The 20,857-nt window shown below is 42.8% G+C and overlaps 1 protein-coding gene across 1 annotated transcript; it reads right to left on the reverse strand.

Moving 5' to 3' along the window:
- Positions 1–1,277: 1,277 nt before the first annotated feature.
- Positions 1,278–20,575, reverse strand: LOC147437633 (amino-terminal glutamine amidohydrolase). The gene is made up of 6 exons (XM_086487137.1): positions 20,438–20,575; positions 20,250–20,355; positions 3,312–3,392; positions 3,115–3,239; positions 1,749–1,873; positions 1,278–1,677 (listed from the first exon to the last, which is right to left on the reverse strand). The coding sequence occupies exons 1-6, from the start codon at positions 20,521–20,523 to the stop codon at positions 1,505–1,507; spliced, it is 696 nt and encodes a 231-aa protein (XP_086343263.1). The 5' UTR covers positions 20,524–20,575; the 3' UTR covers positions 1,278–1,504.
- Positions 20,576–20,857: the final 282 nt, after the last annotated feature.

A 20,857-nucleotide genomic window follows, 5' to 3' on the forward strand; every position in this document is an offset into this window, starting at 1 on the left:
CCCTCTCGGATACCAATTTCTTCTCTCGCTTGGTCTCTCTTTGTCTAGGCAACCTTCTACTCCCACAAATATTGCTCATGATTGTGCATAAATTCATACTTCGACATATAAGCCTGTAAGTTTTGTGATAGATGTATGGCTTAAGATTGTTCTTTTGATAAGGTGAATTGTGAAGAGAAACAATTTGATTCCAAGTGCGTTGGTTGGTGAGAACCGCAAATGTCATACCTAAAGAGGCTTCTTTTCCTTTATGTGTGGTCTCTTGGATGGGCAACCATTAGTAAAGTTTTGTGCTCAAGATCTTGCTTATATGCATCTTTTGAACTTTTTTGCTTGCTTCCCATGCAAATGTAGAAAGTCGATGAGAGAGAGAGAGAGAGAGAGAGAGAGAGAGAGAGAGAGCTTTTAGGAAAAGAAGAAAGAGTGAGAAATGAAAGTTGATATAGCTTAAGCACTCTAGACCAAAGAGTGTAGGTGCATTTTGGCGAAAGGGTAATCCCTTTTGAGGACTTAAATTTTACTTTCATTTCTCACTCTCAAAGGCACTTCATTTCTCACCCCAAGAAGTGCCTTTGAGACATATTGCATAGGCCTTGCCTAAGTAGGCCGAAAAGAGGCAAAAACAACACCCTCAAATACTTCATGTGCCAAACTTAAAGGCCAAAACTATGGTTCCTTGAGAAAAAACCTCTTACACTAGTTTGGTAGCACAACATGACATAACAATGTTCTTTTTTGTTGTCTTTCTTATGTTAATTTCAAACTTCTATGTAGAAAAGCAATAAAAAAAACATTTGAGGTTGTCATATGGCCCATGGATATGCTTCCTAGGAAGAGAAGGATGAAGCGGTTTTGCAAACCACAAGGCCCTGCACAATTGAAACTTTTATTGACCTTACAAACATTTCTCTTCCAAAATTCGCATCGAACCAGCAAAGAATAAGCTATTGCCTTTTCGCACATAAAATTTGTTCTTTGTATGTAGATGGTGTGGCACATAGGCTCTTGTGACCAAAAAGAAAAAAAGTCACCCATACATTCCACTCATGCTAGTAAGTATGACTAAAAATAAGGGACATTTTAGTATCCTCCACACTTTACAACTTCAAAATTTGTTTTTGTTAAATCAAATCAGGACCTGTGTGATGTTTTACATTGTTTTCCATGTTCTTGAAAATGACTAGCTTGAGCTCAAGTAATTGCATGCCAAACACAGGTATTAATTTTCTCCTGGCAGAGGACATGGACATAATAATGTCTTCAAGACGCGTCAATGCTCGAGTACCAAACTGGAGTTAAATAAATCTATACTAAAATTATCCATGAGGGTCTCATTCATGAAATAAGGAAAAACCATCATGCATGAGTCGGTCCTTGATATAAAATTCATGTTCAATGTGGTATTAAAATTTTCAAAACAGATAGATGGAACTCCACAAGCTCAAAAGGTCATCAAAAAAGGAAGGATACAGCCTGTAAAATTTAGGAGAGATTGATATCCATCTCAAAGAATTCTCTCATTGACAGAGCGTCCAGCGAAAAAATCTTGCAAACTGCCCTCATTTAGCACTGCTCCAAAACGTTCAAGGCAAATCAATTCTTCATAAGAAGTGCCCTTCCGTTCCACAATTACCTTCGACATGTCCAAATAGTCCTCAAGGTTATGTACAACTCCATCTGCATGAACCAACAGCACATAAGCAAACTTGAGGACAAAAACCAAATTATGAAAGACTTAAGGAACTCGCCATCTGCACAGATGCAGTCGTATGGTGGAGGCGGCCTTTTCCAAAGTCCTTCCGCAGTTTTCATATGCCTTCTGTCTGATGCAAAATATTTGAGAAACGGGCCGCCTGCTACTACTCTGTAGAGCCTGCATTCAAGTTTGAATTTGGCTTTAATGAGAGATTCTAAAATGTGGGTTTAAAGTGAAACAAAAGTATTTCAAAAGGACAGCTCATTGTGAGTGTTTAGAAAGTGCAAGAGAACACTACATTGCAGTCATCAGTAAAAGACCTACCCCTGCAATACAAATACCCAGAAGAATCCAGGTTAATCCATCATGCATAGTATTCACCAAATACTACAACATCCTGACTTAACATCGTCAGTGCCCAATAGTGGATGTAGAAATGTGAATATTAACGACTAAGAAACCTAACAGTTGACATTTTACACTTGCTTGTTACAGTGGTTGAGACAACTCAACTCCAAAGAAGCTTAAGCTCTTGTTGATCAAAGGGGCATTTGCAAACAAGGAGCACTTTCATAACATTATGACATTGGGCATTAAAATGAATAATGAATCAGTGACCATTGCAAAAGAAAACTCCGTTCGGAATAGGATTGATAATGTAAGCAACATAGAACGCAATTAAGTAACTTCATGAGAGAGACCACAAAATAAAGAACCTTTTACGGAGCTTTGTCATATATCTATTTTGTAAGACTTCAAGAGATGCTAGCCCTGTAACCGAGCCCACTCTGTTGGGTAACAATTATAAATTTTTTGTTCTCTCTTAGTTCATTCCCCCGCGCTTATGGTAAAATAATAAATAAAGTTGGAACTTGGGGCTAAAGAGCTCAAAGACCCACCAAAGACAGTACGCTGAAAAAAAGCACCCCAATTTTTTACCCTGCTTGGGCAAAAGTTTGAAACCGAGTTTCAAACTCCACCTTAATCAAACACTGTCAAACTTACAGCTATGCTTTTCAAACACATTTGAATCGGAGAAGACAAGTTTAGCAGCATTTGAATCGGAGAAAACAAGTTTAGCACGACATGCAAACCATCATTGACGTCACAAATCTAGACAAAATTGGGCACAAGCACATGCCCTTTTTACACACGCAACATGGGCATGACAATGCCAGCGTACTAAGCATGATTTTTGTCAAATCTAGCTACCTTTGTTTCAAACAATAGTGTTTTCATTATTGGCTGTGTGATATTTGTTAGGGCCTAATACTCATACGATTGCAGAATTAATAAAATATCTATAATTACAAAATTTTCAAACCTTTTCATAAAATCGATACCATGTTAATATGCATTTAAGAGCATGTATGAGTAGTGAAAGGAAAATCTAATGGACGTAACACCTTGAAACAGACCTCTGAAAATCTGGAGAAAGACTGAATGATGGGCGAAAGGCCATTGTCACATAATGAGAAAAAGTTTCTGGAAATTGAAGAGTAGCATCAAGATCCCACACAATGGCTTCCGCTCCATTCTTTGACTACACATACCCATACCTGCATAAGTGCATGCCATAAAACACAAGTCAAGTGCAAAGCAATGCAACAACAACCTGTATCAAGATGACATGGTAGTCCCAAATTACTAAACCGCCTTCTGTAGAAGAGCCAGCTTTTTGGCACCAAATGGGAATCTAAATTTGAGTGAAAGTGATAATAAAATATTGGTTAGTCAAAAGAGTCAGTTTCAAAACTTCTAAAAAATTAGGTGAAGCATATTTAAATGCTCAAACACAGAAACAGCCTAACATTAATGATTATGGTGACAAAACTTAACAAATTACTGATAAGATGGATACATGGGAAGCAACGTAATTTCTGTTACCTATAACCCAAAGAGACATACACCACAAGGTATATATCGTAGCCACCATGCCAAAAAAATGCTTGTAAAAAAACTCTACATTGTGCCAGCATACATTTGCAATAGTGATTTTGGAAAAAAATCCAACCATAATATCATATTGGGGAGTTATGCAACTACTGCAGATGATTCAAGACCGGGGAGCAATAGTGATTTTGGAAAAAAATCCAACTATAATATCATATTGGGGAGTTATGCAACTACTGCAGATGATTCAAGACCGGGGATATAGTTGTTGGGTTAAAGCCTAAATAACCCCTTTTTTGTACATTTTTATACTTTGTCCAGGTTCAATATGAACCTGGACACATTTTTTTAAAGTCACTTATAATAAAAGTGGGAAAACCCAAAACTCACTTATTGAGTTTCCCCAAAAACGTGAGCTCTCTCTCTCTCCCTGCTTCGATCCCTAGCGCTTCTTCTCTACTGCACTCTGCCTCCTGCTTCTTGTCCCAATCCTGCACTACATCGCGACGCACACCTACCGGTACCTTCTGCTTCACGCTTTCAACTGGTATCAGAGCCCTTTCAAAACAGCCCTGCGCAGTCTGCTGGACAGCGAGTTAAAATTGTTCTCCTGCAATCAATTTCGCTTCCATCGTGAAGCCCCTTGCTTCCGGAGTCGAAAAGGTCACCAAAACTGCCAAAACATCCCAAAACAGGCTGTTTTCAGGTCAAAACAGATGATTTATAGGTTGTAACAGATCAAAACAGCAATACGCAGGTGTACCAAAATTGTGGGATCACATGTACTGATGTTTGTCGCGACAAATTGAGTGAAAAGCTGAGTACAGGTGCTTGAAATTGCACTTTTCAGCTGAAATTTCAGATTTGGACAGTTTCATGTAAAGAAATTGTGGTTTATCGTATGCAAAGGCTTGTGGTTGCTCCTATTTGCTGAAATTTTCAGCCTATTACATCTCTATTGTATACACACTTGTGGTTGAATTAAAATGGCTTCTTCCTCTTCCGCATCTGACACTAAAAGTTTGATGGAAATCAAACGGTTCGATGGTCAAGGCTTCGACCTCTGGCAAGAACGCATACAAGGTATCCTTTCCTTAAAGGATTGTGAAGATGCATCGGAAGAGAATAAGCCGCCAGGTTTGTCTGACGAAGAGTGGGCCAGGTTGAATAAGAAGGCTATGGCCTACATCAAAATGGCTAACAATGATGACATTTTGACGGACATCAAGCGTTTGGACTCTGCTCATGCAATATGGCAAAAGCTAAAGTCCAATTATGAAAACACAACGCCTGTGAACCAGGTGCATTTGATTCGAAAGTTGGTGAATATGCAGCTTGATGACTCGAAGTCAGCTTCTGAGCATTTGAGTGCTTTTACAGGTGTGTTGAGGCAGTTGCAGGACAGTGGGCTTCAACAATTCGATGATAAGCTGAAAGCTATTTTCTTACTTATGACATTGCCAGATACTTGGGAAACCTTGGTTGTCTCTTTGAGCAACAGTCCCACCCTCACGCATGACGGTGTGAGAGGGTCTATTCTCAATGAAGAGATTAGACGCAAGTCTAGTGGGAAAGGTGGCAATTCTGCCTACAACGCAAGAGGTAGAAATCAAAAGCGTGATGCGGGCAACACGACTCAATATAGAAGTAAGAGCAAGACAAAGAATAAGGATGTCACTTGTTATCAATGTGGCAGAGAGGGTCACAAGAAACCCGATTGCAGGTATTTCAAGAAAGAGCAGAAAAGGAAGAAGGAAACGCAAGATAAGAAGAAGAAAGATGAGAAGAAAGGGGAAAAATCAACGTGATTCCTCCAGGGATGCTGAGAATGCAAATGTATCTTCTAGTGTGGTCATTGAGGAGTTGTCAGACGTTGAGGAAATCTTGGTTGCGGCTTCATGCCCCTCAAAGTTGGTGATAACTAATGCAGAAGACATGTTTATCTCGAAGAAAAATGTCATTGATGCATTGCTTAGTGCTAATGATGGCCTATCCCAGTCATGGATAGTGGATTTTGCTGCTTCATTCCACGTGACTCCATCTTTGGAGTGTTTTGCTACATATCCTGCAGGCAATTATGGCAAGGTGTACCTTGGTGATAATTTTGCTTGCAATATTGAGGGAATGGGTACTATGCGTTTGGCTCTTAATAATGGTCAAGAGCTTGTGTTGAACGATGTCATGTTTGTACCAGGCAATAAGAGAAGTTTGCTATCTGTTGGCCAGTTAGATACACATGGTTATACTACCATCTTTGCTTGGGGTTCATGGAAGTTGCCTAAGGGCTCTATGCTTGTTGCAAAAGGGTCTAAAAGAGGTACTTTGTACTATCTTCGATGCAAAGCTTTGCCTGGCAAGTTTCTTGCTGTTGCTGAAGTTGCTCCACACACGGAAGTGTGGCATAAGAGACGTGGCCATATGAGCCAAAAGGGTATTGATGTGCTTTCCTCTCTGAAGAGGGTTGATGTAAAAGGCAAAAACTTGGAATTTTGTAACGATTGTCTTTATGGAAAGCAAAAGAAATCTTCTTATTACTCTGGTGTCTCTCGCAAAGCTAATCCTCTTGATCTTATTCACTCCGATGTATGCACTATGCATATTAAGTCTTTTGGTGGTGCATTGTATTTTGTTACATTCATTGATGACTGTATTAGGAAAGGATGGGTGCATTTTTTGGAAAGTAAGAGTGAGACTTTTAATGCTTTTAAGACGTTTCATGCTTTTGTCACAACGCAAAAGAGTACTAAGCTTAAATTTCTCAGATCGGATAATGGAGGAGAGTATGTATCTACTGAATTTCAGCGCTTTTGTGATGAAAATGGGATTAAAAGGGAGTTGACAACCCCTTATAATCCGTCTTCTAATTGTGTGACTGAGAGGTATAATCGTAATTTATGCGAGAGAGTGCGTTGCATGTTCTCCACCGCTAATCTTTCCCAAGAGTTTTGGAGGGAGGCATTGAAAACTGCAGTTCATATTTGCAATCGCTCTCCTAATAGTACGCTGAAAAATGACATTCCAGAAGAGATTTGGTCTGGCAAACCTGCCTCTTAATATCATTTGAGAGTATTTGGCTGCGAAGCTTTTGTTCATATACGCAATGACTTGAGAACAAAGCTTGATATGAAGTCCATTAAAGGAGTCTTCCTAGGTTATGGGGAAGAAGGTGAAATGGGCTATAGAGTGTGGTTACCACAGTTTAGAAAGGTAATACGCAACCAAGATGTAGTGTTCAAAATGAGGCAAAAGTGCTTAAGAATGCTACAAAATTTGATGCTGATAAGAAAACAGTCAGATTTCAATCTTCTGTGCCACCCATTGATGTTGAAAAAGAGCCTCATGATGCATTACCGCAAGATGAAATAGATAATCAGCCGGTTAACCTTGAGCCAGAAGAGGTAGGACATGATTTTGATGCTCCTAATGAGGATGGACAACCACCTGAATTGGCTGAAAATGATTTTCAGCAGCATGATAGAGTTGAAAAATGAGTTGCCTTATGATGTAGAACCGTTGCCTGAGAATGTAGATCATTGGGTACGCAAGTCAACTCGTTTGAGAAGGCAACCGCAGAGATTAACCCCTCTTTGGATCATGTAATGTTGACAGATGAGGGTGAACCTCATATATATAAAGAGGCCAAATCATGTGAGTCCAGTAAGTGGGATCTTGCGATGCAAGAGGAAATGAAATCCTTGTATGCAAATGATACTTGGGATCTTGTGCCATTACCTAAAGGGAGAAAGGCTCTTCCTAACAAACGGGTATACAAGATTAAGATAGTGGATGAAAAACCCAAGTACAAGGCAAGATTGGTTGCAAAAGGATATGCACAGAAAGAAGGAGTTGATTTTCAAGAAATCTTTTCTCCTGTTGTAAAGCTTACAACTTTGCGTGTCCTTTTTGCTCTTGTTGCGGTGCTTGATTTGAAATTGAATCAAATAGATGTAAAGACAGCGTTTTTGCATGGTGACATTGAAGAGGACATATACATGAAACAGCCTGAAGGTTTTGTAGTTCCTATACGCGAGGAACTTGTATGCAAACTGAAAAGGGCTCTGTATGGTTTGAGACAATCATCACGACAGTGGTATAAGAAGTTTGACACTTTTATGCTGTCTCAAGGCTTTAAACGCAGCCATGCAGATCATTGTTTGTATACGAAAAGGGATGAAGATGGTAGTCCCATCATACTTGTTCTCTATGTTGATGACATGTTGCTTGCCGGGAAACATAAACCTAGTCTTAATGCTCTGAAACGTAAGCTAAATTCAACATTTGCTATGAAGGATTTGGGTGATGCAGAGCATATTTTGGGTATGCGTATTAAAAGAGATAGAAAGCTGAAATTGATGTTTTTATCTCAAGAAAGGTACATTGCAAAAGTACTTGACAGATTTAATATGGCTGATGCTAAGTCTCTTGGGGTATCTTTACCTCCATACACTAAGCTTAGCAAAGCAGATTGCCCAAAGGATGAGGTGGCATTGAAAGCAATGAAGGGAATCCCTTATGCATTAGCTTGTGGTTCTCTTATGTATGCTATGGTTGCCACTCGTCCCGACATTGCTTATGCAGTGGGAGTTGTTAGTCGATACATGTCGAATCCTGGCAAAGCGCATTGGGAAGCTGTCAAATGCATTCTGAGATATTTGAAAGGTACACAATCAAAGTGTATCTGTTATGGCAAAAGTTTCAGGTGACACATCCAGCCCTATGTGTCCGTGCATAAGCTGCAGCATGATCAGGGTTCAGTAAGTCCAGTCAGTCTAGATTTAGAAGTGATCTGACACTTTTGTGAGTCTATTCGTAGACCGTGCATGCGCAATCACTTGGTGTAGATACATATCCTCTGGTTGCACACACTGCACAGCATGATTATCAGTATTCCCATCAGAATCCATTAGAATCAGTTCGGGAATTTTCCAGTGCATTTAGTCTATTTTCCCTATTTTTGACATTTTTCACTTATTATTTTTAAGTGACTTTCCAACAAAAGTAGGTAGGCATCTTCTCACCAAGAACTGCAGTACCCCCCCAAGCCTGGCGTTTCCTCTCCATGAGCCTAGCGTTTTCAGTTTGGGACTTCGCCATCGCAAGCCATTTCCCCACTTCAACCCAGCGTTTTGCATATCGTCATACTTCCCCCTAACACCCTGGCGTTTTCAGCTTCACCATCGCCAGCATCACAACATGCCAGCGTTTTTCCACTACCGCTAAGCAGTCAGCCAGCGTTTTTCATTTTCAGCCCCTTTGCTGCAGATGTTCAGCGTTTTTCAGCATTAGACACGACAGCAGATTCAGCCCAAGTTGGTTGCAAAAGACCCCCATTTTCAGCCCATAAAAACGCAGCCAAAACAGTCATTTTCAGCCACCGAAACAGCCCCGAAATTCAGCAGATAGAAGACCACAGATTTCAGCCCTAAGGTCATCGTCGTCGTCACCGACATACTCACAGGTTGCATCAGTCCATTGCATCGTCATTGTACCACTTTGTGCAATCAAAAGTAGACCACTCTCGCCGACGAGAGTGGGGCCTTCCGAGGAGGGTTTTACGTCGTCTCTGGTGTCGTATCTCTCTTCTCTCTCTATCTCTCAGTCTCATACACTTACACGCACAGTGTCCATTCACTTTGTTGTGATCATAGCACTTTCCATTAAGAACGAAAGGCTCTACCTTCCATAAGAACTAAAAGGAACCTTGAGCACACTTCGGAGCACTCATCTTGAGCAAAGCGCAAACAATCATTCCGCTGCACCTAACATTGGTATCAGAGCGTTGGCAGTGTTCTGTATCACTCAAGGAAAGAACCACAAGAATCACAAGATTTTTTTTGCTTGTTGCAGTCGTACAAACCCAAGTTCGCTGCGTGTTTACAAGGCTGTTTTGCTGCGTTTTCAGCAATACGTAGGTTTTGGCAGCCATGGAAATCTTCCCCTTTTTGCATCTATTTGTTCACAGATGCATTACAGGTCAAGGGCAGAAGAGGGAGCGCTCGATTTATGCTTTGAGGATGCTTCATTGAGAACCTGTAACAGGTTAAGAGCTATGGAGTGCTTTCTTTCCCTCTTATGTACAGTGTGGTGCCAGGAGTGATGCCTTGCACGCTACACACTGCTCTCTCTCCCCTACATGCAGTTATGTGATGCCCCACAAGAGGGCTCTTCATTTGACTGATGTACAGCTGTGTGGTTTCATGCTTTTGTGCTGAGGCAAGAGCCTCCTTGAGCAGGAACAGGGGTAGCTAACTGCTACTCCAAAGCAGGCACCGGTGAGGGTCATAACCTCACCGTACAAGTGCGTTTTCAGCGCTGTGTATGCGCTGCAAATTGACTGTTTTTCAGCCATACGGACGCCAGAACCATTGGGAATAGTGCCCCACTGGCAGAGGACAGTTAGGGGACTGTTTGGGGCTGAAAACAGGGCAAAAACCAGTAAATACAGCATGCTGAATTTACTGTTTCTGGGCAGAAATCAGAGGGTTTATGCCAGCGGAAGTGAGTTCCAGCAGGGGAATTGGTTTTGCGCAAGTTTTGGGGTTGTTATGCTGCCGAAATTTGGCCAAATCAAGTGGTATCTAATTGGATATAGACAAAGGATTCCCAAGACTCCACTTTGTAAATTTACCCTCTCAAAGTATAAAGAAATACCGAAAGGGGCGCCAATTTTGGGGCCTACAGGTTGTCGGTGTCTGCTCGAAGCATTCTAGCTTTCGAGCCGTGTGTGTGCTTAAGTGTTAATTCCCGTCGCAGGTTTCCTTTGCAAAGTGCTCTGTGTGTGTGTCTAAAGTAAAGAATTACCAACGCCTACCGCCCCACTGGCCGGTTTCATGGTTCCATTGCCGGGATATCAATCACTTTTTCCTCAAAGAGTGAGCCTGGGTTGTTTTGGGTAAAGACAGAGTGCAGGAACGCGGGATTACACTATGGCCAACAAAGGGAAGGGCATTATGGAAGAGGGTTTCTCTTCACAGGATAGACAGGAAATTCCGCATGTTCGCCCTGCCAAAAAGTGGTCAAATTAGGGCTGATTTTCTGCTGCGTTTTTAGGGTTTGCAAGTATGAGCCAAGATGAGATAGAGAGAGGTCTCACAGTGGTAGATTGGCCACTAGATCTCATGCAGGAGTGATGTGGGTCTGCCATTTGACGCTGCTTGCCGATTCTCTGAGGCGATTGCTTGGATTCTATGCCGCATTGGTAAATCATCTTGAAATTTGAGCTTGTTTGGTCGTGGGTGGTCTCGTTTGCAGAGGCAAGAGCCTCTTGCACAAGTAAAAAGTTAAGGGACACGTTGCAAGATGCTATGTGGTGAAGTTCAAGAACTATCCACCTATGGATGCAAAGTGGATGGAAGAGCATGAACTGTCAGAGTCACCAAATGTATTGCAGCTTTACCTTGAGGCCTTAGGGTTACAGCCTACGTATGCCCCAACCCAGCGTCTGCAAAGAGGGATAATGATAGAGCTAGCACATCAAATGTACTCATGGATTCAGTGCAATAGCAGTGTACAGTTTGACAAAAGTATGAAGGTTTCATTAAGTCATTTGTACACATGTTTTGACAGTCTTTCTTGCGGATACATGCAATGATAAAAGAGTGCTAACAACACAAGATCATCAGTGGCATGTATTTATGGTATGCAATCGAGGACGTTTGCGATTTCAAGAGGGGGGTATGTCACGAGGACGTGGCAATTGCTAACCTTAGTTGTTGGTTTCTTTCCAATGATTTTTGTTTAATATTTGAGACCCTCTTTTTGAAGTTGCAAATGGTCGGACATTGTATGGCCAATGTGAACGATAGTTTCACCCGCAGACGGAAAGTTGGTCAGCACTGGAACTTGTAAAGTAAAAGGATGTCTAGGCTCAGTTCAAGATCATGTAGGTCCCCCCGTCGCACTTAGCAAGTTGGTGGATACCAGGAAGTGAACTCAATAAAGGCATAAAGTCAAGGTGGGATCACCAACAGAAAGTATCCGACAGTTGGGTCACATTGCACTTTTGGATGCGGTCCCAATGGGGATAGATGGTCAGATGACCAGTGGGAGCCCAATGGAAGCATGTCCTAAAATTTAGGGAACTGCTATTTTGGGCCACGAAATGTGTTCGCGTCATTACCTCCGGTATGATAAGGGAAACATTTTATGACTCTGCTGCAAAGTCAATTGATGCATCAGTTGAGAGATTTTTAAGCAGGAAGCCTAATGCGGGGGAATTGCATGCATGAGTGCCAAGTGGCACTTTTTGGTCACTTTACCAAGTCTGGGAGAAGAGAACTCGTAACTGACTTTTTGGAGCAGTTTTGGAGGCCGATAACTCTGATTTTCAGCCATTTCTCTCCATTTTTGAGCTTCCCGTGGCTTTATCTAGGTCCTAGGGACTCATTTTCAACATTGGAAGGCATTAGATACGTGTTTACAGGGCTGTTTTACTGCGTTTTCAGCGATACGTAGGTTTTGGCAGCCATGGAAATCTTCCCCTTTTTGCATCTATTAGTTCACAGATGCATTACAGGTCAAGGGCAAAAGAGGGAGCGCTCGATTTATGCTTGGAGGACGCTTCATTGAGAAACTGTCTCACAGGTTAAGAGCTATGGAGTGCTTTCTTTCCCTCTTATGTACAGTGTGGTGCCAGGAGTGATGCCCTGCACGCTACACAATGCTCTCTCTCCCCTACATGCAGTTATGTGATGCCCCACAAGAGGGCTCTTCATTTGACTGATGTACAGCTGTGTGGTTTCATGCTTTTGTGTTGAGGCAAGAGCCTCCTTGAGCAGGAACAGGGGTAGCTAACTACTACTCCAAAGCAGGCATCGGTGAGGGTCATACCTCACCGTACAAGTGCGTTTTCAGCGCTGTGTATGCGCTGCAAATTGACTGTTTTTCAGCCATACGGACGCCAGAACCATTGGGAATAGTGCCCCACTCGCAGAGGACAGTTAGGGACTTGTTTGGGGCTGAAAACAGTGCAAAAACCAGTAAATACAGCGTGCTGAATTTACTGTTTTTGGGCAGGAATCAAAGGGTTTATGCCAGTGGAAGTGAGTTCCAACAGGGGAATTGGTTTCGCGCAAGTTTTGGGGTTGTTATCCTGCTGAAATTTGGCCAAATCAAGTGGTATCTAGTTGGATATAGACAAAGGATTCCCAGGACTCTACTTTGTAAATTTACCCTCTCAAAGTATAAAGAAATACCGAAAGGGGCGCCAATTTTGGGGCCTACAGGTTGTCGGCGTCTGCTCGAAGCATTCTAGCTTTCGAGCCGTGTGTGTGCTTAAGTGTTAATTCCCGTCGCAGGTTTCCTTTGCAAAGTGCTCTGTGTGTGTGTCTAAAGTAAAGAATTACGGGTAAGAGCCAACTCCTACCGCCCCACAGGCCGGTTTCAGATCACCTCTTGACGGTCGTATTCTATGATTATCAATAAAGAAAGAAGTATCGAAGGGAGCGCCAGACTTTGGGGCCAATGCATATGGAAGTGGAACTCTGTCGACTCTTCTCTCTCTCCCTCTCTATTCGGTTCAATTTCGTGCAGTTTATGTTCGTGTGTTACTATTAATTTCTCGCTTGGGTGTCCAAGACTGTTACAATGGTATTAGAGCTCCGATGATTCTTCTCCTATGGAGATTTTGATCCGTTCTACAGCACACATGGATTCGAGTAGTGAATCCAACAGAGGAACACATCTGACCTACTACAGTTTTGATGAGTCGGGAGAGGACCATGGCAAGCCTTCAGCAGAGAATCTCGATATATCAGAATACAAGTGACAGTTTTAATAGACTTAGACACTCCAAGCCAAAGATCTTGAAAGAGGAGGTTCGCGAACCCAAGTTGGGTGAGAACGAGCACATGTGTGCACGCGTGCAAGTCGTAGGCAGATGCAAAGAGAGAGAAGTAGCGCAAGGAGAAAACGTTGGGCCAGAGAGAGAGAGAGAGAGAGAGAGAGAGAGAGAGAGAGAGAGAGAGAGTTTTAGGAGTCCAGAAAACCCAAGTGATGAGGTTTTTGGGACTCTCTTATTAGAATGGACCGTTTGGCCAATTGGACAATGTGAAACCTTTAAAAAAGCCCAAGTGGCCCAAGGGCCAATAAATGACGTATAATGCCTTCACAGGCCCAAAATGGTGGGCTAAAAATATATAGAAAATATATATGTGAAGCTCTCGATTATGGTGGAAACGGTCCGGAGGTGACATCTGGGCATTTACCCCAACAACCTCTCACTTAAAGGCCCAAAGAGTCGCCTTTAAGCTATATAACTCCCACCATCTGTAGGCAATGCTCATATTGTGCCTCTGGCAGACTTTGTTAGGTTTCACGCCCGTGGCCGGTTTGGCCGGGCGCCCGTCCATTCATTCTATTCTTTTGGTTATAATGGAAATAAGGAGTGTGAGCGCATCGGCTCACTATGCTCCACCAAACAGGCTGTGTTCTCCTTCCCTCTCTTGCATCCTACACACATCTCTGTCCACAAGGGGTATCAGAGCATAGGCATCTGGACCCCGAGCCTCAGCTACACCCGTGAGAATCCGGTGTAGCATAGGAGAGTCGACAATCGAGCAACAGCTCGGCACTGAGCAAGGCAAAGGAAAAGAAGTCGGGCAGTAGCCCTTGGAGGAAATTAACAACATCGTGAGCTTGGGGAAGCTTGGGAGTAAGCCTTGGAAGATTTGAGGGGAATTGACAAGCAGCAGAGGGCAGCAAAATCGAACCAAAGCATGAAATCCAAAGCAAGGAGTTGAGGAATTCACGGGTAGCAACCAGAGAGCAAGAGAAAGTGAAATCAAGGGTGTGCAGCGCAACAGGACAAGCAGCAAGCAGTCCATAGAGCGCTTCTGGCCGAGTGTACACACACACTTCGTTCGTCAGACAGTCTGCAGGACAGACGACAGAGAATTCAATTTTTCTTTTAAACTTGAATTTGCACACACCTATTGTGTGCGAGCGGCTTTTCACACATCTTTCGCCTCAAACCAACAAGAAAAAGTGAGAGAGCTTGAGAGATAGAGAGAGAACAGGGCTTCCACATCGACACCTCGTCATCGGCATCGGAGACTCCCGTCCGGCGGTGAGAGGCGGCCTCAACATCAACGATTCACCGCCGACATCGAAAAGAGCGGATCAGCTCTCGGCTAGTCTTCGACATCGGCTCTTGCCATTAGAGCCGTTCAGACACCGACTTTAATGATTTTCGACATCGACGCTTTACCCCAGCGTTTTTCTCGACACCTCTCATTACGCAGCGGATTTTCGACATCTGACCCCGACACTAGCGTTCCCGCGGACAAGTGTTTTCCCATGGACAGTTGTGCTTGCGATCGTTTTTCCCAGCCCTTTCTGAGACTCAGACCAGAAGAGCCTCTTCTGAGACTGTAGCTAGTCGTTTTGAGTATGCTTTAGCCTTTTGGAGGGTCGTTGCCTTAGGTTTTCTTTGAGCTGGGGTATTCTCAAATGTTTAGATACCTTCGGTGAAACAAGTTGCTGGAGTCCCCCTCTTACGGTACCCTCGCCATAGGATATGTATCTGGTCGGACTTTTTTGCTTTTGACGCCGAGTTGGCAGTCACACGGCGAATGGTTTTGAGCAGTTTATGCCCAATGGTTGTTTTGAGCAATTTATGCGCTTACTTTTGTCCTGTCAAGTTTGAGAGTTTGCTCCCCGTACAGAGGAGACTCTGCCGGATTTTTCTCACGAGTCCATTTTATGCGTTCTTTGCACCCTTGACTATTCTTAGACAGTAATTTTACTACATTTGGTTTGAGTTTTTGCTCCTATTTTAGGGGAAACTCTGCCAAAATTATCTTAGGAAATTTGCCATAACGTTTTTGACCACATTCTCTTGAGTCATGGTTGCGAGTAGTGCTTCCGAAAGAGAAGAGTACTACATCAAGAAGTTTGATGGCACAAACTTCACTATTTGGCGGAGTGTATACAAGGTGTTTTGATCAAGAAAGGCTTGATAGACCCTTGCATGAAAGAAGAGAAAATGCGTACACTGATGATCAGTAGGAAGACTTGAATGAGCGTGCTATGGCGACCATTTGCCTGCACGTTGGTGAATCCATTTACTTCACCATAATGGATAAGACCGCTGCCAAAGATTTATGGGATGCTCTATGTGCAGCATGGGATGGTAACAATGCCTCGAACAAGGTTTTCTTGATGAAGAAGCTTATGCGCATGAATATGAAAGAAGGCACTAATGTTAGTTCTCACTTGAACAAGTTCAACAACGTATTTTCACAGCTTACTTCAAAAAGGTCTCAACTTCGATGATGAAATGAAGGCCATTTTCTTGCTATGTTCGCTATCATCGTCATGGGATACCTTCAACACATCCATAAGCAATTCTGCACCTAATGGCAAGCTAGTTTTCAGTGATGTTGCTAGTGCGTTGCTCACTGAGGAGATTCGACGTCAATCTCTTGATGCGAGTGGACATGGTGATGCGTATGTGGCTAGTGGCAATCATGACAAGCAAAGGCAAAGGCAGCGTGGTCGTAGCCGCAGTCATTCTCAAGATCGCACGCAAGGTCGTAGCAAGAGTCGCGGCAAAGACATGAGAAATGTTGAGTGTTATTACTGTCATAAAAAGGGACACTTGAAGGTGTAACAAGGACAAGGAGAAAGCGAAGTCTGACAAACCTAAAAGCAGCGTGAAAATTGAAGAGCTTAATGTGGTTGAGTCTCCAACCATTGAGACAGTTTCTGACGTGCCAAATGATGTGTTGATTTCCAAATCGGATTTCAGTCCTGATGCATTGTTAGCTCTTGACTACTGTGATGCGCAAAATTGGATTGTGGACTCGGGTACTAGCTTTCACGTGACTCCTCACAAGGAGTGGTTTTCTACATACACTACCACACATGGCACAGTGAAGCTAGGCAATTCTTATGAGCTTTATATATGCAATGTGGACAGTATCCACTTTTCTATGCGTAATGGCACAAAGTTTATGCTACACAATGTCAGACATGTACCCAAATTGACAAAGAGTTTGATGTTTGTTAATGTTTGTTGGACACCTGCATGATTTGGATTACACTACCATATTTGCTCATGGATCTTGGATTATCAAGGAAGGAAATCTGGTCATGCTTAAAGGCCATAAGTCTGGCTCATTGTACTCACTTTATGTCTCTTCCGTGAACCAAGCTGTCGTCTACAGAGTTGTGGCATAGCCGGCTAGGTCATATGAGTCAGAAGGGAATGAAAGTCTTGCAACGTTCTGGTTATATCCCTATTTAGATTGCTCTATTCTCTTTATGTGAGCATTGTATCTATGGCAAACAAACTAGGTTGACATCAATGCCTTTAAACAATAAGTTAGGAAGTCCTCTACATCTCATTCATAGCGACTTGTGCGGACTTATGCCAGTCAAGTCTCTAGGGAGAGCATTATACTTCCTGACATTCTACTAGAAAGGTGTGGGTTTATCTCTTGAAGTAGAAGAGCGACATCTTTAGTGTCTTCCAGAAGTTCTTAGCCCTGATCGAGAACCAATCGAGTAGAAAGCTTAAAGCTTTGTGAAGTGACAATGGAGGCGAGTACATCTCCTCCGACTTCAAGGACTTTTGCAGTAAACGAGGCATTAGAAGACAGTTTACCACGACTGACACACCCGCGTAGAACGATGTGACTAAGAGGATAAATAGAACCATTCAAGAACGGGTCACTTCTATGTTGTCTACGGCCAACTTACCTCAAGAATTTTGGGAAGAAGCTGTTATGACGACTGCTTACTTGATCAATCGGTCACCTAGTACACCATTGAAGTACAAGGTTCCGCAGGAGATGCAACCAGGCAAACAGTCCAATTATGACAGATTACGTGTGTTTGGCTGTTAGCCATTCTCACATGTGCAAAAGCGCTTAGAGAAAAGCTGGACCCCAAATCACACAAATGCATCTTCATTGGATATGTTGTGGATAGAGAGATGGGATATCGTCTCTGGCATCCGGAATCTAAGAAGGTTATACGCAGCTCATAGGTGATATTCAACGAGTCTAAGATGCATAGACAGCCAGTGGAAGACATTGAGTATCGCAGAGTACGGTTTGAGGATAATGCCTCACAACCAGTTACACAGAATGTTGGACGTGCGAGTGATGCACCTTCCACTAGTACACACACATGTTGCTCTAGAGAGAGCTGAATCCAGCAGTTAGGCACTTCGCAAATCTACTCGTACATCTCGTGCACCTGAGCGTTTTGAGCCAAGATTGGATTATTTGCTAGTCACTGACTACGGTGAGCCCACTTGCTACAAAGAGGCCATTCAAATGGACTATAGCATGAAGTGGAAGAGGCTATGCAATCTAAGTGTAACTCGATCTTAGCAAATGAAACTTGGGAATTGACAGGGTTACCTGTGGGTAAACACGCATTGCCATGCAAATGGGTGTACAAGTACACGACAGATGATCCCGAGCCTAAGTATAAGGCTAGATTGGTTGCTAAAGGGTTCAAGCAAACTAAAGGCGTGGATTTCGATGAAATCTTTTCTCTTGTGGTCAAGATGACTACACTGCGTCTTATGCTTGGTCTAGTAGCCATCGAGGACATATGAAATTGGTCCAAATGGATGTGAAGAAGCATTTCTTCATGGGGATCTTGAAGAGGATGTCTACATGAAACAGCCAGAACGTTTTGCGATAAAGCCTGAGAAGCCGACACAGGCAGCACTGGTGTGTAGACTCAAGAAGGCTTTGTATGGGTTAAAGCAAAGCTCAAGGCAATGGTACATCAAGTTCGATAAGTACATTCAATCCCAGGGTTACGTACGGAGCCAAGAGGATCACTGGTTGTACACAAAGAGGTTGAACGATGGTTCTCTCATCATTCTGATTTTGTACGTGGATAATATCTTCATAGCCGGGAAGTCAAAAGATGAGATTGCACTTCTCAAGGATGCCTTAAGCAAGCAGTTTGCTATGAAAATTTAGATGATGCACATCATTTTCTTAGTCTGCGTATCAAGAGAGATCGTAAACGTGGTATACTTGAACTCTCACAGGAAGAGTATATTCACAAGGTCTTACAACGTTTTAATATGCAAGGGGGGAAAGCATTGAGTACCCCAATGGTTGCATACTAAAAACTTAGCAAGCATGATTGTCCCAAATCGGATGTTGATGGGGTGTCCAAGCCTGTTAACAGCATAAGAAGGCAGCAAACAAACATCAATGCGACTTGCAATTGAAGGAAGAATGATTGGGTGTTGAGAAAGCACATCTACAGAGGAGGAACGGTACGGAGAGGCTTTTCCCAAAGCTTGATATGCGATACTATGGGCCCTTCAAGTTATCGAGATGGATATGATTGATTGGTCATTACAAAGCCTATATGATCCATGTATAGTCAATTGAGATTATTATTATGCCCTGGAGTTCTTCCATGATGCCATGATGCGGTTCCATGTTCTCTGCTTTCAACCTTCCGACGGTCTTTGACATAGACATCTACCCTATAAAGATCTTTGAAACACTCCAACACACTACGGGAGCATACAAGCACACTGATTTTGGCCAGACAGAGGCATTTTCAGCCCCTCTTTTAACATATTTTTGGGTGGACAACATGCTCAGAGTTTACCACTTCTTCGGTTACTACTAACAAGACACCATCCGCTGGTGGTCCGAGCAGTCTATCGCTGACTACTACAGCTTGCTGTATCCTTGACATTGGCTTGATCGTTTTTTGGGCATGAGATCTACGAAGACCCAGTTCGACATTGACCGTTGTGACTCCAAAGGGGTGTACATTCCTAAGAGTGAATTTTACGACAGAGATATGGCCGCTCTCACGGCATATAGGAACTTCAACTTCCCAAAGAAGACTCCACCACCCATTGGTAGCCAGAGAGATCTGCTGGACCTTGGTACAACACGTACATTGCTTTGGAGGTGTACTTTTCTCAACCTTGATTGATCACAAATATGTATGTGGATGTGTTGCATGCTTGTATGCAAACATACGAAGGACATGCAATTACCTTGATGTTCGTATAACAAAAATAAAAAAGCCTAAGGCTTCTAAGAAATTGCTCCTCTGAATCTTTCTTTTGTTGGGGGTGTGCCTATTGGCTTTGGAGATTCAGATACTCGTTTTGGAGATCATCTAGTGGAGTATTTGGCTGCTGGTGAGTTGCCAACACTGAGCGGCCTATCTCTAGTATTTGCTAGAGCTTTCTAATCTTCCCCTGCTCCTTTGTCTCCAGCTCTTCATGTACCTCTCTAATTTTATTCCTTGCATCACTGGTGGTTCTTCTCTTTTCGGTTTTGTAACCCTGTTTGTCCCAGGGGTTTCTTCACTCTAACGGCCTGGTTATCCATGGTGCCTACAGTCTTTTGTAATGCCTTCGGGCAAGTATTATTAGGGGTTCAAGCCCCACATTTTCTGCAAAAAAAAAGGGGGGAAGAATCTATATGAGAGTCACTAGAGTAGGCACTGTCACAACTACACACGGAGTTTTCTTGGAGCACGAGTATGAACGGGGAAATAGACAGCTGACTTGCAGATGCTTGCGAGTTGCCGACTCTTCCTTGGACTCAAAGACAATCAATAATGAAAATATCCAAATGGGACGCTAACAGGGTCACCACTCTTTTGTGCAGGAGCAAACTCTGGGGACACACACATCAAAAGTCCTTGCGCATACCTGTTTATTTGTATTGGAGATGAAGACAACAAGAAGGTCGGAAGCATCACAAGCTGCAATGCCGCTCTGAGCCAGCTTCTTACAAAGCATATAGACGTTCTCTTCACTGTCAGCAAGAATGTGATAGGTGAGCTGCTGTCTTTACTGCAATAGCAACTTTCATTTGAGACAAAGAGGGGAGGCCCTGCCAATAGCACGCGGTATACGACAAGTCTGCGGCTCGCGGAGTCGGTGCAGTCGAGCTCACGGTCGCCATTACGAAGAAGACTAACATCCGGTCTTGAGCTTAAAACGTGACACGAGAGAGATTTTTGGCCTGCCCAAAGGGCAAGGCTATAGCGTTGCGTTCTTTTTTTGCTCACTAAAATAGGAAAAAGGTTGAGTTATATTTTTAAACATTTTTTGAATGGTCAAAAATATTGATTGGTTGAAATAAGATAGTGGGTACTCATTGAAATGAATTGTGTAAATCTAATGATGGACATGTTTTGAATTTTGAAATATAAAATGAACTCTAAGTATATCAAAGAACAGATTTTAGGTTGTCCAATGCCTTTGGAAGCATGAAAAGTTGACAGCCCGTTACATAATAAAACCTTAGAGGCTCC

The sequence above is a fragment of the Adiantum capillus-veneris genome, chromosome 17, assembly GCF_014529385.1.
Source record: "Adiantum capillus-veneris isolate H3 chromosome 17, ASM1452938v2, whole genome shotgun sequence".
Taxonomy (NCBI): Eukaryota; Viridiplantae; Streptophyta; class Polypodiopsida; order Polypodiales; family Pteridaceae; genus Adiantum; species Adiantum capillus-veneris.